Here is an 18,058-nt window from a genome sequence, read left to right as displayed (position 1 = left end):
TGAGAACTGTGGGACAGCATGACTCAGTGTGGGTGATTGTGGATAGGTATACTATGTCAACCCACTTTTTTCCTGTCAGGACGACTTATAGTGTGGAGCAGTATGCTGAATTATATGTGAAGGAAATTGTTCGACTTCATGGAGCTCCGAGGTCGATAGTGTCTGACAGAGACCCCACCTTCACCTCCAAGTTTTGGGAGAGCCTGCAGAAGGCCATGGGCACGCAGTTACGGTTTAGTACCGCTTATCATCCTCAGACAAATGGACAGTCTGAGAGGACGATTCAGATATTGGAAGACATGTTGCGAGCCAATGTATTAGACTTTGGGGGATCTTGGAGTAAGTATCTTCCTCTGATTGAGTTCTCGTATAGTATCAGCTATCAAGCCACTATCGGAGTGGCTCCGTATGAGATGTTATACGGGAGAAAGTGCAGATCACCTATCCATTGGGACGAGACTGGTGAGAGAAGTTAATTGGGTCCTGAGATGGTTCAGAGGACCAATGAGGCGATTGAGAAGATTAGAGCGCGAATGCTCGCCTCCCAGAGTCGCCAGAAGAGTTATTCAGACCTAGAACGCAGGAGTGTAGAATTTTAGGTTGGTGATCATGTGTTTCTTAGGGTTTCACCTCTGAGAGGAGTGAAACGGTTCAGTGTTCGGGGCAAGCTAAGCCCTAGGTTTGTTGGACCCTTTGAGATTCTGGAGGGGGTTGGGGAGGTAGCTTACAAGTTAGTGATGCCTCCAGCCTTATTAGGAGTTCATAATGTTTTTCATGTGTCCATGCTCCGAAAGTATGTGTCAGATCCACCACACGTACTGAGTTATGAGAGTCTAGAGCTGGACCAGGATTTGTCCTATGAGGATAAGCCAGTTCGAATTCTTGATCGAAAAGATAAGGTTTTGCGGAACAAGACCATCGCCTTGGTGAAAGTGTTGTGGAGGAACAGCAAAGTAGAGGAGACGACATGGGAACTTAAATCAGACATGCGGGAGCGGTATCCTGAGTTGTTCAGGTAATTTCGAGGACAAAATCTTTGTAAGGAGTGGATAGTTGTAGTGACCACAATTTTCTAATAAGGCTTGGAGCCTAGATTAGTGTGCCTGGAGGGCAATAATTGTTATACTGCATTAATTTATGTGAATTTAATGAATATGTGATTAGAGTGCATGTTTAAGTAAAATAAATATGCATGTGGGCCCCATTTGGTTGTTAAGGGCATAAATGTGATATATGTGATATAATGATAATATATCTGTGATGCACTATCTGAGACGGTCCTAGAGAGCTACTCCGCTTAAAGTCAAAACGGGATTTAATATCCGGCTCGGGAGGAGCCTAGGGGTATTTCGGAAATATTACAAATTTAGTTGGGGACTTTAAGTTAATGGTTAATGGTATTTTGGTAACTTGGGTAACCATAGGTAACCATTGAGGATAGTTACTCTAAGAGAGAAAATGGTATTCTTGCAAGAAGATAGGAAAGGTCTAAGTAGCTCTTGAGGATTAGTTAGAATTTGGGTTAAATGGAAGGGCAAATGGGTCTTTTGGTTGGGATTTAGATAGCTATGGCTGGGTGGGGAAGCTATTCACGTTTCTCTACACTTAGGCTTATTTCACTTCTTGTTGAAAGTTAGAGGAAAAGAAAACAAGGAACAAGAAGGAAGGGGAAAAGGACTGAGTTTCTTTGAGGTCAAGGGAGGAATTCAAGGCTGTAGAATCAAGCTAAGGCCAAGGTTAATCACAAAGGTAAGAAATTCATCCACGGGTTTTCTTTAAAGTTTAAGCTTGTTTTAAGGATTTGAGAATGAGGGTTGAAGCTGAATTTGTAGCTTGTTGTTTGTGAGAATTCAGTTGGGAATCAAGGAGATTTAGCTTGGAGTTGAAGTGGGAAGAAGCTCAAGGTTGAATTCCATCTTGAGGTATGGATTCCATGCATATTTGAAAGTTCTTTCTAGTTTAGTTTAAGAATTCTTGAGGCTGGTTTAAACTTTGCAAGGGCTGGTTTAAGTTTTGAGAATTTTGAACCATTAAGTGATTCTTGAGTTTGATTGTGTATCTAGGGCTGTTGTTGATGTTTGTAGGTTGTTAGATGGCTTATTTTTGGTAAAGATTTGGGACTGTTTTGGCTCGGGGAAAACACAGAATTCTGGGTTCGCAAAGGGGCGTCGCGGCCCTCATAGGGTGGCGCCGCGGCGCTAGGCCATTTCTGGGCAGGGGAAAATTATGGTTTTTAGGCTTTTGCCCAGGGGGCTCGGGGGACGCTTTCGCCACTTTGTGTGGGGTTCCGGGAGGTCCCGAGGGCTCAGGTTTGGTTCCGGAAGACGCTTTTGAACTTGTTAGTAATGGGGATGCTATTTGTGTGTTGTGACTAGGTTCTCAGAGAGGCTCGGATTAGAGGACCGTGCTCGAGGGTTCAGTGTTCAAGAAGCTCGGGACACAGGTAAGAAAACTGATGTACCCGTAGAGCAGGGCGAGGCCCATAGTTGTGTTGCAGGGAACGGCCCTATATGATTATGTGTTGGGTGTAGTCCATTGAATATGTTAGTATATGTTTAAGTTATGCTGTGTATGCATATATGTGAATGATCGGCTAGGGCCGGGAACGGCGCAGGCCGGGAACGGCGCAGGCTGGGAACGGCACAGGCCGGGAACGGCGCAGGCTGGGAATGGCGGAGGCCGAGAACGGCAAGGGGCCGGGAGCAGCGTTTAGCACACGGAGTGCGAGTTGCCAGGGTAAGACCCTAAAGGATACCTGGGATATCCTTACGGTGTGGACTGCAACCCAGGGCCTGGTAAAGCGCCTGGGACGGCTTGGTCGTGCATGTCTAGCTTGGTTGTGAATTTCTTATATGATGTGTGGTTTGTAAGAATATGTTATATTTATGTGGAGTTTTCTTGCTGGGCTTCAGCTCACGGGTGTTCTGTGGTGCAGGTAAAGGCAAGGAGAAAGTCAACTGACCATGAGTATGGAGAGCGTGAGGCGACACGTACATGTCTAGTCTGCCTGGCTGCCACGGCCAGGGGTATTTTTGGAAGTTTGTAAAGAATCATATTTTGTCGTTTAGTCGACTTTAAATATATTTTGAGTTGTAAATATTTATAAACAGTATTTTGGGATCCCAAACGTTAATGGAATTATTCTCAAAGTTTATGTCTCTGTTTATGATTTAATTACACATTTACCTTAAAACCTCGATTAGCGAGTTAAATGCACATTTTAAACTCACTTAGTAATGGCGGGAGGTAGGGCGTTACAAAATGTATACAAAAATTCTAATTTTCTATCATTATAAAAAAAAATTATAATTTTCTTACTCATAAAGGAGATTCCCAAAGAGATAACGCGACACTCTAAAATTACTCTAAATTACTCTTTCTATTTTCTTAATTTTCTCTTTTTTTTATTCAACTTTTTCGAAAAATAATATATTTTTATTCTACTCTTTTTAAAATATAATAATAATAGTAATTAACTCTATTTTATTTTATTTTAGTTTCTAAATATCTATCTATATATTATAATAAATTAGTTACTATTACCCCTATTTGCTTTTATCTTAGTTTCTAAATATCTATTTATATATAATGATAAATTAATTAACTAATTTAAATGAGAGATATTCAAGTGTCTTTTTAAATGAGATATTTTTAAAAATATATAATAATTAAAATGAAATGTGCATACATACATAACTATATATTTAAATGATTTAAAATTATAAACTACAACATAATTATATAAAAGAAAATATATTATGATCTACAATATTTTATTCAAATATTTTTTCCGAAACTCAATACGAATTCTTTGTTCTATAAATTTTTAATAATTTATTTTACCATTTTAAAAATAAAGGGTCCAAATAAGTAATCGACGAAAATATATGTGGTTCAAATAATTTATGTATATATTCCTATTTTTAACGCTTTGACAAATCACGAAGTCCAAACGGGTAATCGACTAAAACAAAAGGTTCAAAATGGTGTGAACCCTTACACCAAACATACTATACATATATATATACATTAAATTTACTTTTTATAAATAATTTTGAACATTTTGAATACATAAATGGTCCAAAGGTTTATTTTTAAAAATAAAAGTTCAAAATGGGTAATCGGTCAAAATAGAGTATTCAAATAATTGATCTATCTATTCTTATTTTTAACATTTTGACAAAACACGAGTAAAAGTTAATTTTTAAAAATAAAGGATAATCGGCCAAAATAACCCTTGCACAAAACATAAAAGAATTTATACATAATTTAGAATTTTTATTAAAAAAAACCATGCAAAGTGTATAATAATAATAATAATCAATATATTAATAAAATTACGCATACAACAAGGTGTTTGAACTTTGTTTTCGGCACTTTAATTTTTCATTATACAATGAGCACAATCATAAAAAAAATTGGAGTCAAGACGTGTCCACGTGTACATATAAGGAGAATGTTGTACGGATAGGGTGAAAAAGACTCATGACCACACAATCTTCCCAATAAAATATAAATATACATATCTTTTAATCATTATAAAAACTATATGAAGCGCGGTTATATTTTCTAATGTATATATATATATATCAAACATTGATCAACCTATATAAAATAGTAATTCATATGGAATCTGCCGAATAAGGTCCAATTTGTTTCTAATGATTATCTTTTTTTTTTATTTCAAATTAATGTCAATATATATTCTGGATTTAAGCTTTACAGTTCACATGTATATGTTAACTGGGATTATGTTATTATATATAGAAATATATATATATATATATATTCTACTCGTTTTGAATTTTGAAAATCAATTAAGCTACTTCATATATAATTACAATTACTACCATACATATATATCGTGAATACTTTACATATATGCATTTATGTTTATTATTCATGAATTCAATAATTTTTCATGTATATATTATTGTAATTATAAAGTATAATTTTATCATGATTATATTTATTTATGGTAAAATTTTAGATTTGGGTCGCTTAATTTTTATGTCATCTATTTTAAAATAAATTAATTTAAGTAAAATGTTGCAAAAGTAACCTTTTTTGTGTAGAATTATTTATTTTAAGATAATAGGATATGTGTGTTTCTTGTTTATGTGATCAATGATCTGCCCAAAGTAAGTTTATTGATTGACCAAACAAAAAATACACATGCACGAATAAATGTGTGATAATTATAAAGTTTTCATGTGAACAACATACTGGCCCAAAGGAAGGTTATTGTTTGACTGGATTTTTATCAACATTTGATTTTTGCATGGAGAGTACTACTAACAAATTGTTGTTTATGTCCAAAGACTAAACATCAATGTTGTGCAAAGTATCTTGTTTAAATGGGTTGACCACGACAGTTGATTGAAATTTATGTCTTACAAGATGTTTTTCTTACTATTTTGTATGTTATGACATGCATTTCTATTATGTGAGCTTATGTTATTTGTTTGTTCTAAATTTGTTAGTTACTGCTTCTGCTACTATATTGCTGCCAACATGAACTCGATATATGTGCTTAATGACAAAAACTTTAAGTGTTGGAAAGAGAAAATTATGTTGGTTCTCGGCTGCATGGATATAGACTATGCATTAAGGAAAGAACAACCTGCCTTTCCTGTGGAGAAAAGTTCTGCTAATGAAAAGGCAAACTTTGTGAAGTGGGAATGTTCTAATCGCTTAAGTCTAATGATGCTAAAGCGCAACGTTCTAGAAGCATTCAGGAGCAGTATGTCCGATGAGATATCTATAAAGGATTTCCTTAAAGAAATTCAAAAATGTTTTGCAGAGAATGAAAAGGCTGAGACAAGCAAGCTTTTAGCTGATCTTATCCAGATGAAGTATAAAGGAAAAGGAAATATTAGGGAGTACATTATGGAGATGGCTAACATCGCTTCCAAACTTAAGACAGTAATGCTTGACTTGTCTGATGACTTGCTTGTGTATTTGGTACTCATATCCCTTTCTGCACACTATGGTCAATTTATAGTGAGATATAACACTCAAAAGGACAAATGGACTCTTGATGAGCCCATTTCACATTGTATGCCAAAAGAGAATAGACTGAAGTGTGAAAAGATTGAAAGTGCTCATGTTGCAACTACCTCAAAGAGCAACAACTGAAACAGGACTCTCGATAAGGAAACTATAGTGGGAACTTCACAATCCAAGAAACAAAAGACTCTAGATGAGGGACTTATATGCCTCTTTTTGCAAGAAACTTGGGCATGTGAAGAAGAAATGTTCCAAATATGTCGCATGGCGCATAAAGAAAGGTAGACTTTTCACATTTGTTTCTTCTGAAGTTAATTTGACTTCTTTACCAAGCAATACTTGGTGGGTAGATTTCGATGCTACTACTCAAACAAGTGTTTCTATGTAGGGTTGCATTTGGAGTTGACCACCAAGTGATGCCGAAAGATTCATTTATGTGGGCGATGACAAAGCAGTTCAAGATGAAGCCATTAGCACTTTTAGATTATTTTCTAAGACTGGTCATTTTATTGAATTGAGAGAGACTTATGTAGTACCGTCATTTAGATAGAATTTGGTTTCTATTTCTGTTTTTGACAACTTTGGTTATTCTTGTTCATTAGGAAATAATAAATTTAGTCTTTTTCTTAATTCTACTCTAGTTGCGACTGATTCTTTAATTAATAAACTATATATGTTAAATACAAATGATTCATCTAAAGAAACCTTGCAAAAAAACATCAAGAGGTACAAAACGCAAATTATCCAATGAGAATTCTGCCACCTTATGGAACAAACGCTTAGGACACATCTCCAAAGGGAGAATAGAGAGACCTGTGTCAGACGGAATAGTTGAACCCCGTGATTACACGAACCTTAATGTATGTCTTGAATGTATCAAAGAGAAACCGATAAACATTAGGAAGTTAAGTGCCAATTGGAGTTCTAGCGTCTATACAATTGATGCATACTACTATATGTGGTCCATTCCCTACAACATCCTATAATGTCCAATAGTATTTTATCACTTTTATAGATGACTATTCTCGTTATGAGTACTTATACTTAATCCATTAAAAGTCACAATCCTTGGACGTTTTTAAGTCCTTCAAAGCCAAAGTTGAATATAAACTAGGTGAGATGATTAAAGTTGTCAAATCTAATCGTGGTAATGAATACTATGGTAGATATGACGGATCAGGTGAACAACATCTAGGATCTTTTGCCAAATTCTTAGAGGAACGCGAAATCGTCCTACAATAAACAATGCCAAGGCAACCTCTCATGAATGGTGTTGTTGAGAGACGAAACAGAACCCTTAAAGACATGGTGAGAAGTATGGTTAGTCATTCTTCTTTACGAGAATCACTCTACACTACAAAAAACAAGGCCTATACCGAGAACAAATGTCATCGGTATAAGCCTAAATGTTCTCGGTATAGCCTATACCGAGACCATGTTGTCGGCAGAAAGTCCTCGGTACAGCCACGTCGGTAGAACAAAACTTCTACCGACAACAATCAAGATGTTCTCGGTATAGGTTGTACCGTGGACATTGTCCCCGGTATAGAGTGACAAATGTCCTCGGCACAACCAACCCCAATTTGTCATCTTAATGGTATATACCGAGGACAATGTCCTAGGTATAGACTAAACCATAATTTTTTTTTATTTGTAGTATTTATTCCCTTATTTATTTATTTATTTAATTTGAATTAAATATAAAAAAAATAGAATAAAATTAAAACACTTATATTAAACATATAAATAAAAAAACATAAGAGTATGTTTGCTGAATCAAAATAAAGAGTTTTCTTAAACATGATAATGTAATAGTCCATTGTAATAAAATTCATACATAACTCCTACGGAGTCGGTGCTCCAACATCGGGATCATCGGGTGGTGGTGGGGCACATTGAGATCCCGGGGTGATACAATGAGTCCAGAAATGCTCCTCTAACTGTCGAAGACGCTCTCTCATCGCAGACATCTCTTCATCTCTAGTTTGTGAAGGACGAAAATCAAATGGAGTTCGGTCCCTTATGTTAAGGATACGTCCATATCCTTTCTGGTGGCCCCGTCGTTTTCTGAAGACAGTTTGTACCAAAGATATGTCTTCATCTTCAGGCGCACTCGAAACTGGTGTGGAACTCTCAGTATCAGTTGTCTGTGTCTGCTGTGTGTCGCGATATGCACGCAATTCCTCCTATGATACAATGTATAATGTAATTATGTTTTGTAAACAAACAATTAAAATTTTGAAAAATGTTTAAAAAAACTTAACGTACCCAAGTATTTTTGGCTGTCTCTGTCACCCACCCTGTGCCTGATTTATGATGAGTATCCATCCAGCTATCGGGGATGGGCTCAAGTTCCCCAGTCTCTAAATTGCGCTGTCACGTACATATATTTTTATAAAATTAATAATTAAACATAAATAAGAAAAACAAACTAAAAAATAATTAATTAACTAACTTTTTTATAGCGCAGGGCTGGGATTGACTAAGAACCTCCATAGCTAAGCTCTTTCAGTTTCTTCCTATTTTCCTTGTTGACCACAGAATGTTTCTGCAAAAAGTTTTCGTTAGTAATATATTTAATTAAGATAGTTAAGTTTAGCAAGAAATTAATACCGTAATTTCTGGGCGTCGGAAAAATTCAATGGCTTTTTGCCACTGTGTATCCGTGCAACCACCATAACGATTTTGTGGCCCATTAATCGTTAAATGTTCTTTAATATCGTACTTCCAGTCAGAATACTTTTTAGCACATGAAGTATCAATGCCTCTCAAGATCCCAGACATATGCCCTTCTCCATATCTAGTACGCCCAATATCAAACAAATCATCCTAATTTACAAACATTTATTAGTAAATATGATATATAACATAAAATGAGAATTAACATAAAACTACATAAACTACTTACTTCCAAATGTGCAAGTATTCTTTCTTTCGAGGCATTTGGTACTTTTGACCATTGAGGACAGTCCGGATCTGTGTACTGTCGAACAAGTAATCCGAGCTCTCTTGAGAAATTTGAGCTGTAATCTCCGATCTCTTTATATGTTCTCCCCCGCACATCTCACTCGAGAGGGAGAGGACGCCCCAACTGTTCCCTTTTTTCCCGCGTGTTCAATCCTTTATGGCGTCCACGTTTGTTTGGAGGCGCTATTGTATGCAAATTCAATATTTTAAAATCAATATGGATTAATTGTTAAAATTTAAGGAGTATATCAATGTGTAAAGTATTACCTCATTCACAATCAGCTGGGATATCTGATGGTCCACGTGGAGGATCGCATCCTCCACCTTCACCCCCATGAGATCAAGCAATAACATCAGCCATATCTGTCAAATTAATCGATATTAAAATTACATTTATCGGTTAAAAATGACTATATAAAATTATTTATTGTTAAAAATAATTACTTCAACATATTATAAAATTACAACTTAATTATCACTATAATAATCTTCACTGTCATCATCGGTTTCTATGTGTTCATCTTCCTCTTCATCATCTTCATGTTCAACTTCCTCCTCCTCCTCCTCCTCCTCCTCCTCCTCCACTTCCTCTTCCTCCTCCTCCTCTTCTTCTTCCATTTCCTCCTCCCTCTCCTCCTCAATTGCAACATTATCTATCTCAACAAATTGTAATGGAGCCCCCGTACGTTCAAAGCTGATTTGTGGCAACGGTCCAAGATCAACGAATAATTGGAAATTAGAGGAACTAATGTCATGCATAACATCTACTTCTACATCCTCCGCTTGTTCTTCAACTAGTGGGATGTCCCACACATTTCTGTGATGCACTTCTTGGACGACTTTCCAATGAGATTTATTTTTAAGGTCTTCAATGTAGAAAACTTGGTTAGCCTGAGTTGCTAAGATATATTTATCATCTTTGAAGGCCTCCGAACTGGTTTTGATACTCGTTATGTTTTGCTCAAATTTTAATCTTGAAGACTGATTAGTGTCAAACCATTTGCACTTAAATAATACAACAGAACAACCAGAAATATATGACATCACTAAAACTTCTTCCAACTGGTCGTAATAAGTACTATTTTCGACACCCGCTACGGAGACTCCACTATTTTGAGTTTTGCGATTCTTGTCCCTGTCATAACACAAAAATCTTACTCCATTTACAACACACCCAGGGTACGACGCAACACGAGTTGAAGAACCATTTGCTAAAGAGATTAATTCTTCATGTACTTCCAAAGATACTGTTTGTCGAAGATGATAAATCTTATTATAAAACCAATTAGGAAATTCCTCTCTATGTAATTGGTCTAGGTTTTCAACACCTCTAGTTAGTAGAATTTCCCTATGCTCTCTGCAACAAACAAAAACAACCAATTTAAGAGCTACTAATAAGTGTTATAATAAACATGCAATGAAATGATGAACTACTTTAATTACTTACCGAAGATATGGCAAGATCTCATTGCAGTTGTTTAGAATATACCAATCCGCTATTTTCTTCACTTCATCTTCCAAAATTGTCAAGGATTTCTTACCAATTGGACGACCCTGAGATCGAAAGACCGACATCTTTTTAAGTGATGGACCAACATCTACATTTCGGCCTAGACGATTGAACTTTGTCTCAACACCTTTCAAGTACATGGAGCAAAATGTTAATGCCTCATCAACCACATATCCTTCTGCTATTGACCCTTCTGGACGTGCTTTATTACGGACATAATTCTTCAATTTTTTCATATACCTTTCAAAAGGATACATCCACCTCATGTGAACCGGTCCTCCAAGTATTGCTTCTTCCGGTAAATGTATTAGTAGATGGACCATGATATTGAAAAAAGCAGGTGGGAAAATATTTTCTAACTTGCAAACAATCTTAACTATTGAAGTTTTGACTTTTTCTAAATCTGAGACTTTTAGAATTCTCGCACAAATGAGCTTGAAGAAAGTGCATAACTCAATAATAGTTGTACTCATCGATTTCTCTAGGAATGCATGAACACCAACTGGCAAAAGGCGTTGCATAATGATGTGACAATCATGCGATTTCAAACCAGTGATCTTATTGTCATTATCAATCACATTTTTCCTTAGGTTAGATCCAAAACCATCTGGAAACTTCACTGATTTAAGAAATCGACAAAACTTTTGGCGATCTTCAACAGTGAAAGTGAATTTGGCCGCAGGCTTTTGTATCCGACCATTCAACTTCCTCAGCTGTAACTCTGGTCTCATCTTCATCTTCTCCAAGTCTACTCTGGCACTAACTGTGTCTTTGGTCTTATTCTCCAGCCCAACTATTGTGCCTACTAAACTGTTGCACACATTTTTCTCAACATGCATAACATCTAGATTGTGTCGCAACATTATGTTGGCCCAATATGGGAGCTCAAAAAATATATTTTTTTTCCGCCAACCTGCTTGCTCTTTTGTACGCTTTCTTTTTTGGCCACCATAACTGACATGCTTACCAGGAAGAGAATCGGGTATAAAACTCATTTGTGTGAACATTTCTTGCATGGTTAATGGCTTTGGTGGTAATCTTTTTTCAACGACACCATATGTCTTCTTGTCCCTTCTAATGGCATGTTTGATTGGTAAAAAATGTCTATGACCATAAAAAGCAACCTTCTTTTATAAATGAATAGATGGTGTTGCCACATTGCAAGTAGAGCAAGCATGATAACCTTGGCCAATCCATCCAGAAAGGCTACTCCTTGCTGGATAATCGTTTATAGTCCACATCAAAGCTGCCCGAAGAGTGAAGAAACTGCCATCGACTGCATCTCGAGTCTGTACACCAGTCACCCATAATTCTTTTAACTCATCAATCAATGGTCTTAAGAAAACATCAAAATCTTTTCCTGGCGAATGAGGTCCCGAAATTAATAAGCTCAACATGAAATTAGTTTCTCTCATGCACAACCATGGTGGCAAGTTATATGTCGTCAACACTACCGGCCACATACTATAAGAAAGACTCATATTACCAAAGGGATCGAATCCATCTGCAGCCAATCCAAGCCGCACATTCCTGGGTTCCATTGCAAATGTTGGATTATTTCGGTCAAAGTCCTTCCAAGCTTTCCCATCAACAGGATGACGCAATACACCATCTTCTTTTATACGTTGCTCGTGATGCCATCTCATATGTTGAGCAATGTGCCTCGATGCATATTTTCGCATTAACCTAGGGGTTAAAGGAAAATAACGCATCACTTTATGAGGCACTTTCTTTCCCTTGGTGTTCTTGTCCACCCATCGATCCTCCCCACAAACAGGACATTTTCTTTTTCCAGCATGTTCTTTCCAAAATAGTGCGCAATCATACTTGCAGACATGGATTGACTCGTAGCCCAATCCAAGTTTCCGCAACAACCTTTTCGCTGCAGAATGCGATTTTGGAAGCTTATTTGGGGTTGGAAATGCATCATGTAACAACTCCAGCATTCCATCAAATATTTTGTTGGGAATTTTGCCCAACACTTTGAAATGCATTAACTTCACTAGGAAGTTCAATGATGTGTAATTTTGACACCCGGAGAATAATGGAGCCTCGATCTCAGCAAACAAATCGTTATAATGTTGCCCACCCCTGTAGTCTGTTGTAGGTATCTCTTGATCGCGCTCATTCTCTTCATATTCATCATTGTCATTTTGCATAAGATCATTGAGAACATCCATCATTTCATCTTCATCATTTTGATCTATCACTTTCCTCATTGGTATTATTTCATCCTCTCCATGCCAATGCCAATTGGTATATTTCCGTAGAAAACCATTTACAAAGAGATGATTTTCTAATACATCAATCGTCTTAAATTCAACGTTGACACACCTCCTACACGGACATTTCACCAATCCCCTTGAGTCAACGCATTGCCGAGCTCTCTGGAGAAAATCCATCACACCAGCCTCATACTCATCGGATAATCGATCTGTCAAATTAATCCAGCTCTTGTCGATCGACATTGTATGAATGTAGCACTGTACGGAACACTAATCATCAAACTTACAATCAATTTGTGTGTGTGTCCTAATTCAGAGAGAGGCAAATGTAAGAGTCTTCAATGACTCACCCTCTCTGAACGGGTCTAAGGCTTCTTGTGATAAACACTAAAAAAATATAATATTATCACTAGGTGATAATAATACTATCATATCTTTGGTAATAATTTCGTATTACCAAAGAAAAAAAGCAAATAAAATTAAATATGTTTTTTTTAATGTCTTATGCTCTTTGAAGTTAATTATGTTGTTTTATGATATCTAACTATAATATATTTCAGTGTAAATATTATTAAAATTATTTAAATTTGACTTATTTTTTTCTAACTTCAAATATTAATTTTAATTTTAATAATGATTAACATTGTGTTTAAAATTGGTTTCCTAATAATATAATTTTTAATTTTATTTTTACATATTAATTTAGTATTTATTAAATAACATATTTTACTTATGCTTTATTGAATAGTTTTATACATTTACACAAATTTTTTAAGATTTGTTTAAATCGTTAGAATTACTTTAAGATTTATTACTTATTTAAATAAAATTTCAAGATTAATGTTTATTTTTATTAAAATTTGGTTGCATAATGTTATTGTTAATTTTATTTAATCATAATTAAAAATATATTATACAACTTATCAATTCACTATTTCTTAAATTAGAAATTTTATTGAGTACTTTTAATTCTATAAAAAATTGGGCAGCTTAACGACTGTATTTTCATATATCCCAAAATTTAAAAACCTGCAAATAACACATAAAAAAATATCCAGTCGCAGAACATACACAAAGCAATACAAATACATTGTAAATGACTATATAATTTATAATTATTACTCTAAATTTTATTAATTATTCAATTTTCTATTTAAAATATCATAATTCTACTAAAAATTAACAACAAAAACAAAGCATCAATATTCATCAACACTAAGAATCAAAAAATTAACAACAACAAAATTCAAATTAAAAAAACAAAACTCACTCTAATAATCTAACACTAAAATTATTTAACCCAATCTAAAAAACAAACACTCAAATATTATATTTTCATACAAACATATTTTTATAACTAAAAGTCAAATTATATACCTAAAAAATAAACTATTAAATTAATAAATTTTCATACTAATAAATTAATTATTATCCATATGATTACACTAACTAAATCCTAAAACTATATATGTATTTTACTAAAATACTACACAACATTATTTCCTCTAAATTGGATATCACTAAACTTTTAACTAATTATTATTCTTACCTATTTTAAATATATAATCAGAAAGTATATATATAATATGACAAATAACAATATATTAACAATATTAAACAAATTATACATAATACCCCAAATATATTTATGCAAAAAATATAAAAAAAAACCAAAAAATTACAAAGAAAATGCGAAATACCTGTAAAACCGCTTGTAAACAATGCAAAATCTGAAAATAAACAAACAAAAATCCCATTATAGAAGACCAAAACAGAAAGAAAAAAAATTGAAAAATTTATACACAAATAAAACTGAAATATATGTAAATGCATACCTTAATATACCTTATAGCTACCTAAATCTTCTTTGGAAGGGAAGATTTGACCAAAACCAAAGCTTTGGGGGGCCGAAATACAAAAAAAGGGGGCGGAGAAAACGGAGGGTTTTTTTTTTTCCGTTTCAGAGAGAATGAGCTCTCTGTTTGGGGAAGATGAAGATTATAAAGACCCTATACCGAGAACATGTCCTCGGTATATAGTCCTCGGTACATAAACTAAAATGAAAAAAACCGCGTAAATATGGCGCGGTTCTAAATTATCTATACCGAGAACGTGTTCTCGGTATAGTGTTATCGGTACATCTTCTTTTTTTTTGTAGTGCTAGGAGAGGCACTTAAGACTGCAGCCTACATACTGAACAGAGTACCTAGCAAAGCAGTAGCTAAAATCCCTTATGAACTATGGACAGGAAAAAATCCTAGCATTAATTATACACTTATGCATTTAGGGTTGTCAAGCTGAGGCAAGGTCTTATAGGCCGCATGAAAAAAAAAACTGGACTCAAGAACAGTTAGTTGCTATTCTTTTGGGTATCCTAAACGGTCGATGGGCTTTAGGTTTTATGATCCCTCAACGAAGTCCTTTTTCGAGATGGGAAATGCAAAATTTCTTGAGGATTTTGTGTTTGAAGGGGGAGATAAAGTCAGGAATGTTGTCTTTGAAGAGGAATCTATTCATTTACCAAATGTTGTTATTGACAATGATCAACCTATTGACATTGTTCAAGACAACAATGAGGATTTACCTATCGAACTCCCTACTCAAAATCAAGAGGTTGCTCTAGAAAAGCAAACCCAACAACCTCAAGAGGAAGTGCCACCTAGGCGATCCACTAGAGAGAAAAGAAGTACAATTTCAAGTGATTACATTGTATTTCTTCAAGAGCATGAGTTTTACATACGGGTAATGGAAGGTGATCCAATCAACTTCCAACAAGTCAAACAAAGTGATAATTGTAAAAAGTGGATTAATGCCATGAATGATGAGATGAAATCCATGAAAGACATGTTAACCCAAGATATGTTTCCAAGAGGGGGGGTGAATTGGAAATTTAAACTAATTTCGGAAATTTAAAACTTAATATGCCAAATTATGCAATAAATCAAATTTATCAAGTAAAAGCAAATAATATGGCAATCAAATAGATATAGCAAATAATTAAACTTGTAATGTAAAGAGTTGAAGGTTAAGAAATCGCAAACTCTCGAATTTTACAAGGTTCGGTAGAACTAAGCCACCTACGTCCTTGGTCTTCAAAGCTAAGGACCTAGCTTTGAGTTCAACTATCGAGCCAAGTTAGCGGGCTTGACTAACCCTTACAACCGGGAATTTTTCACCAAGGTATTTCCAAACCTCTTACAATAGTTTTCCACCACCAAGGACTATCAACCTCTTTTTCAGATTATTGAAGTGACAATCTCACTCTAACCGGGTTGTTTACAAAACCGGTGCCAACCTCACCTCAATCTCAATATGGGAATGTGTTTGATATTACAAGCAAAAATCACTCTAGAAGTATGATAATACAATGAGAAACCTAGAGTGATTAGCAAGCACACTTAGAAGAAATAAATACAAATTTTGGCTCAAGTGTGTGAATATGTGTTTGGATGAGTTAAACTTTGAAAGCTCTTTGAAATCAATGGATTTGGTTTGGTATATGTAATAAATGCTCAGCCAACAACTAACTTTGAGTGAAAAACGAGTTTATATAGAGTTTGGGAAAAAACTAGCCGTTAGGAGTTAATTTTCGAACCTGTCTGCCGCGAACCGGAAGTCCGGATGAGGAACCGGAATTCCGGTTTGGAAGCAACCGGAATTCCGGTTTCCCATCCGGAATTCCGGATGGCAAACAGAGAGCAAAATCAGTTTTAAGCTTATTTTCCCATTTTTCAATTCTTTATAACTTTTAGCTCGTTTATCCGATTTCAAAAATTCCAATTGCGTTACGACCGTATCGGGATGTATTTTCTTAAAAGTGAATTTAGGATAATTATTTCTCATTTTAAAAAATCACCATTTTTTAGTGCGTGAGTGAGCCAAATTCTATACTTATGACTTAAAGTATACTTGCAATCACTTTACAAGACTAAGAAATTAAGTTAAACCTTTATCTTGAGTTTCTTGAGTCTTGAAGTCCATTTCGGGTCATTTCTGGAAAACTTGGTAAAATGACCATTTTGCCCTTGGTCATAATTTTGACTTTGAAGTGCTAATTCACTTTGGTTTTTGCTACAAAATCAACAAATCATTAGTAACAAATAATAATCAAATATTTGTTAATCATCAAAACAAGGAGACTTAAGAGTTTGGGTCAACAAGACAATGGCATTTTGGATCTTGTCAAGTTTCCTGAAGGTGCGAAGCCCATTGTTTGCAAATAGATATTTAAAACCAAAAGGGGTTCTAAAGGAAACACTGAGAGGTATAAAGTGCGTCTAGTTGCCAAGTGTTTTACTCAAAAGGAAGGTATTGACTATAAAGAAACTTTCTCTCCAATATCATCGAAAGAATCCTTTAGGACAATAAACGTACGTGTAGCTCATTTTGAGTTAGATCTGCACCAGATGGATGTTAAGACAAATTTCCTCTATGGTGACATTGCGAAAACTATATATATGATGCAGCCATAAAACTTTGCATCAGGTGATCCAAAGTCTATGGTTTGCAAACTAAAAATATCCATCTACGGTCTCAAGCAAGCTTCCCGTCAATGGTATCACAAGTTTCATCAAATAATTGTCTCTTGCGGTTTTGAGGTCAGTGCAGATGATGTTTGTGTATTTCACAAGTTTAGTGGGAGTAAATGTATCTTCCTAGTGCTCTATGTTAATGACATACTATTGGCTAGTAGCGTTATAGGCTTATTGCACGAAACCAAGAGATTTATAACAAAGCATTTTGAAATGAAAGATCTTTGTGACACCTCTTTTGTATTAGAAATTAAGATACACTGAGATTGCTCTCGGGGTGTCCTTGGCTTATCACAAAAGAGCGATATCGATGAGGTACTCGCTAGATTTGGCATGAAAGATTGTGAATAAGGAGATACTCCTGTTGCCAAAGGAGACAAGTTTAGTCTCAACAAATGCCCCGGGAATGAAATTGAAAGAAAAGAGAAGCAAAAGATTCCTTATGCTTTGGTTGTTGGGAGTCTTATGTATGCTCAAGTATATACATGTCGAGATTTAGCATACATAGTGGGTATGTTTGGCAGATACTTAAGTAACCCCTGGATGGATCATTGGAAAGCAGCCAAACGAGTTATGAGGAACTTACAAAGAACAAAGGATTACATGCTCACCTATCAGAAGTCAAAAAATTTGGAGATCATTGGGTGTTCTGAATCCGATGTTGCAAGTTGCCAAGATACTAAAAGATCCACTTCTGGTTATGTATACATGTTGTCAGGAGGAGCTATATTCAGCAGAAGTGCTAAGCAGTCACTCATAGCTCCTTCCACCATGGCATCAAAGTTCATAGCTTGTTATGAGGTAAACAATCATGT

General features: G+C 35.2%; 1 protein-coding gene across 1 annotated transcript; it reads left to right on the top strand.

Annotated features, from left to right (window-relative positions):
* The first annotated feature begins 5,514 nt into the window (after nucleotides 1-5,514).
* Nucleotides 5,515-6,138, top strand: LOC133822949 (uncharacterized). Its single transcript, XM_062255430.1, has one exon. The coding sequence runs from the start codon at nucleotides 5,515-5,517 to the stop codon at nucleotides 6,136-6,138; it is 624 nt and encodes a 207-aa protein (XP_062111414.1).
* The last annotated feature ends 11,920 nt before the right edge of the window (nucleotides 6,139-18,058 follow it).

The sequence above is a fragment of the Humulus lupulus genome, chromosome 1, assembly GCF_963169125.1.
Source record: "Humulus lupulus chromosome 1, drHumLupu1.1, whole genome shotgun sequence".
Lineage (NCBI taxonomy): Eukaryota > Viridiplantae > Streptophyta > Magnoliopsida > Rosales > Cannabaceae > Humulus > Humulus lupulus.
This window is presented reverse-complemented; position numbering and strand designations above follow the sequence as displayed.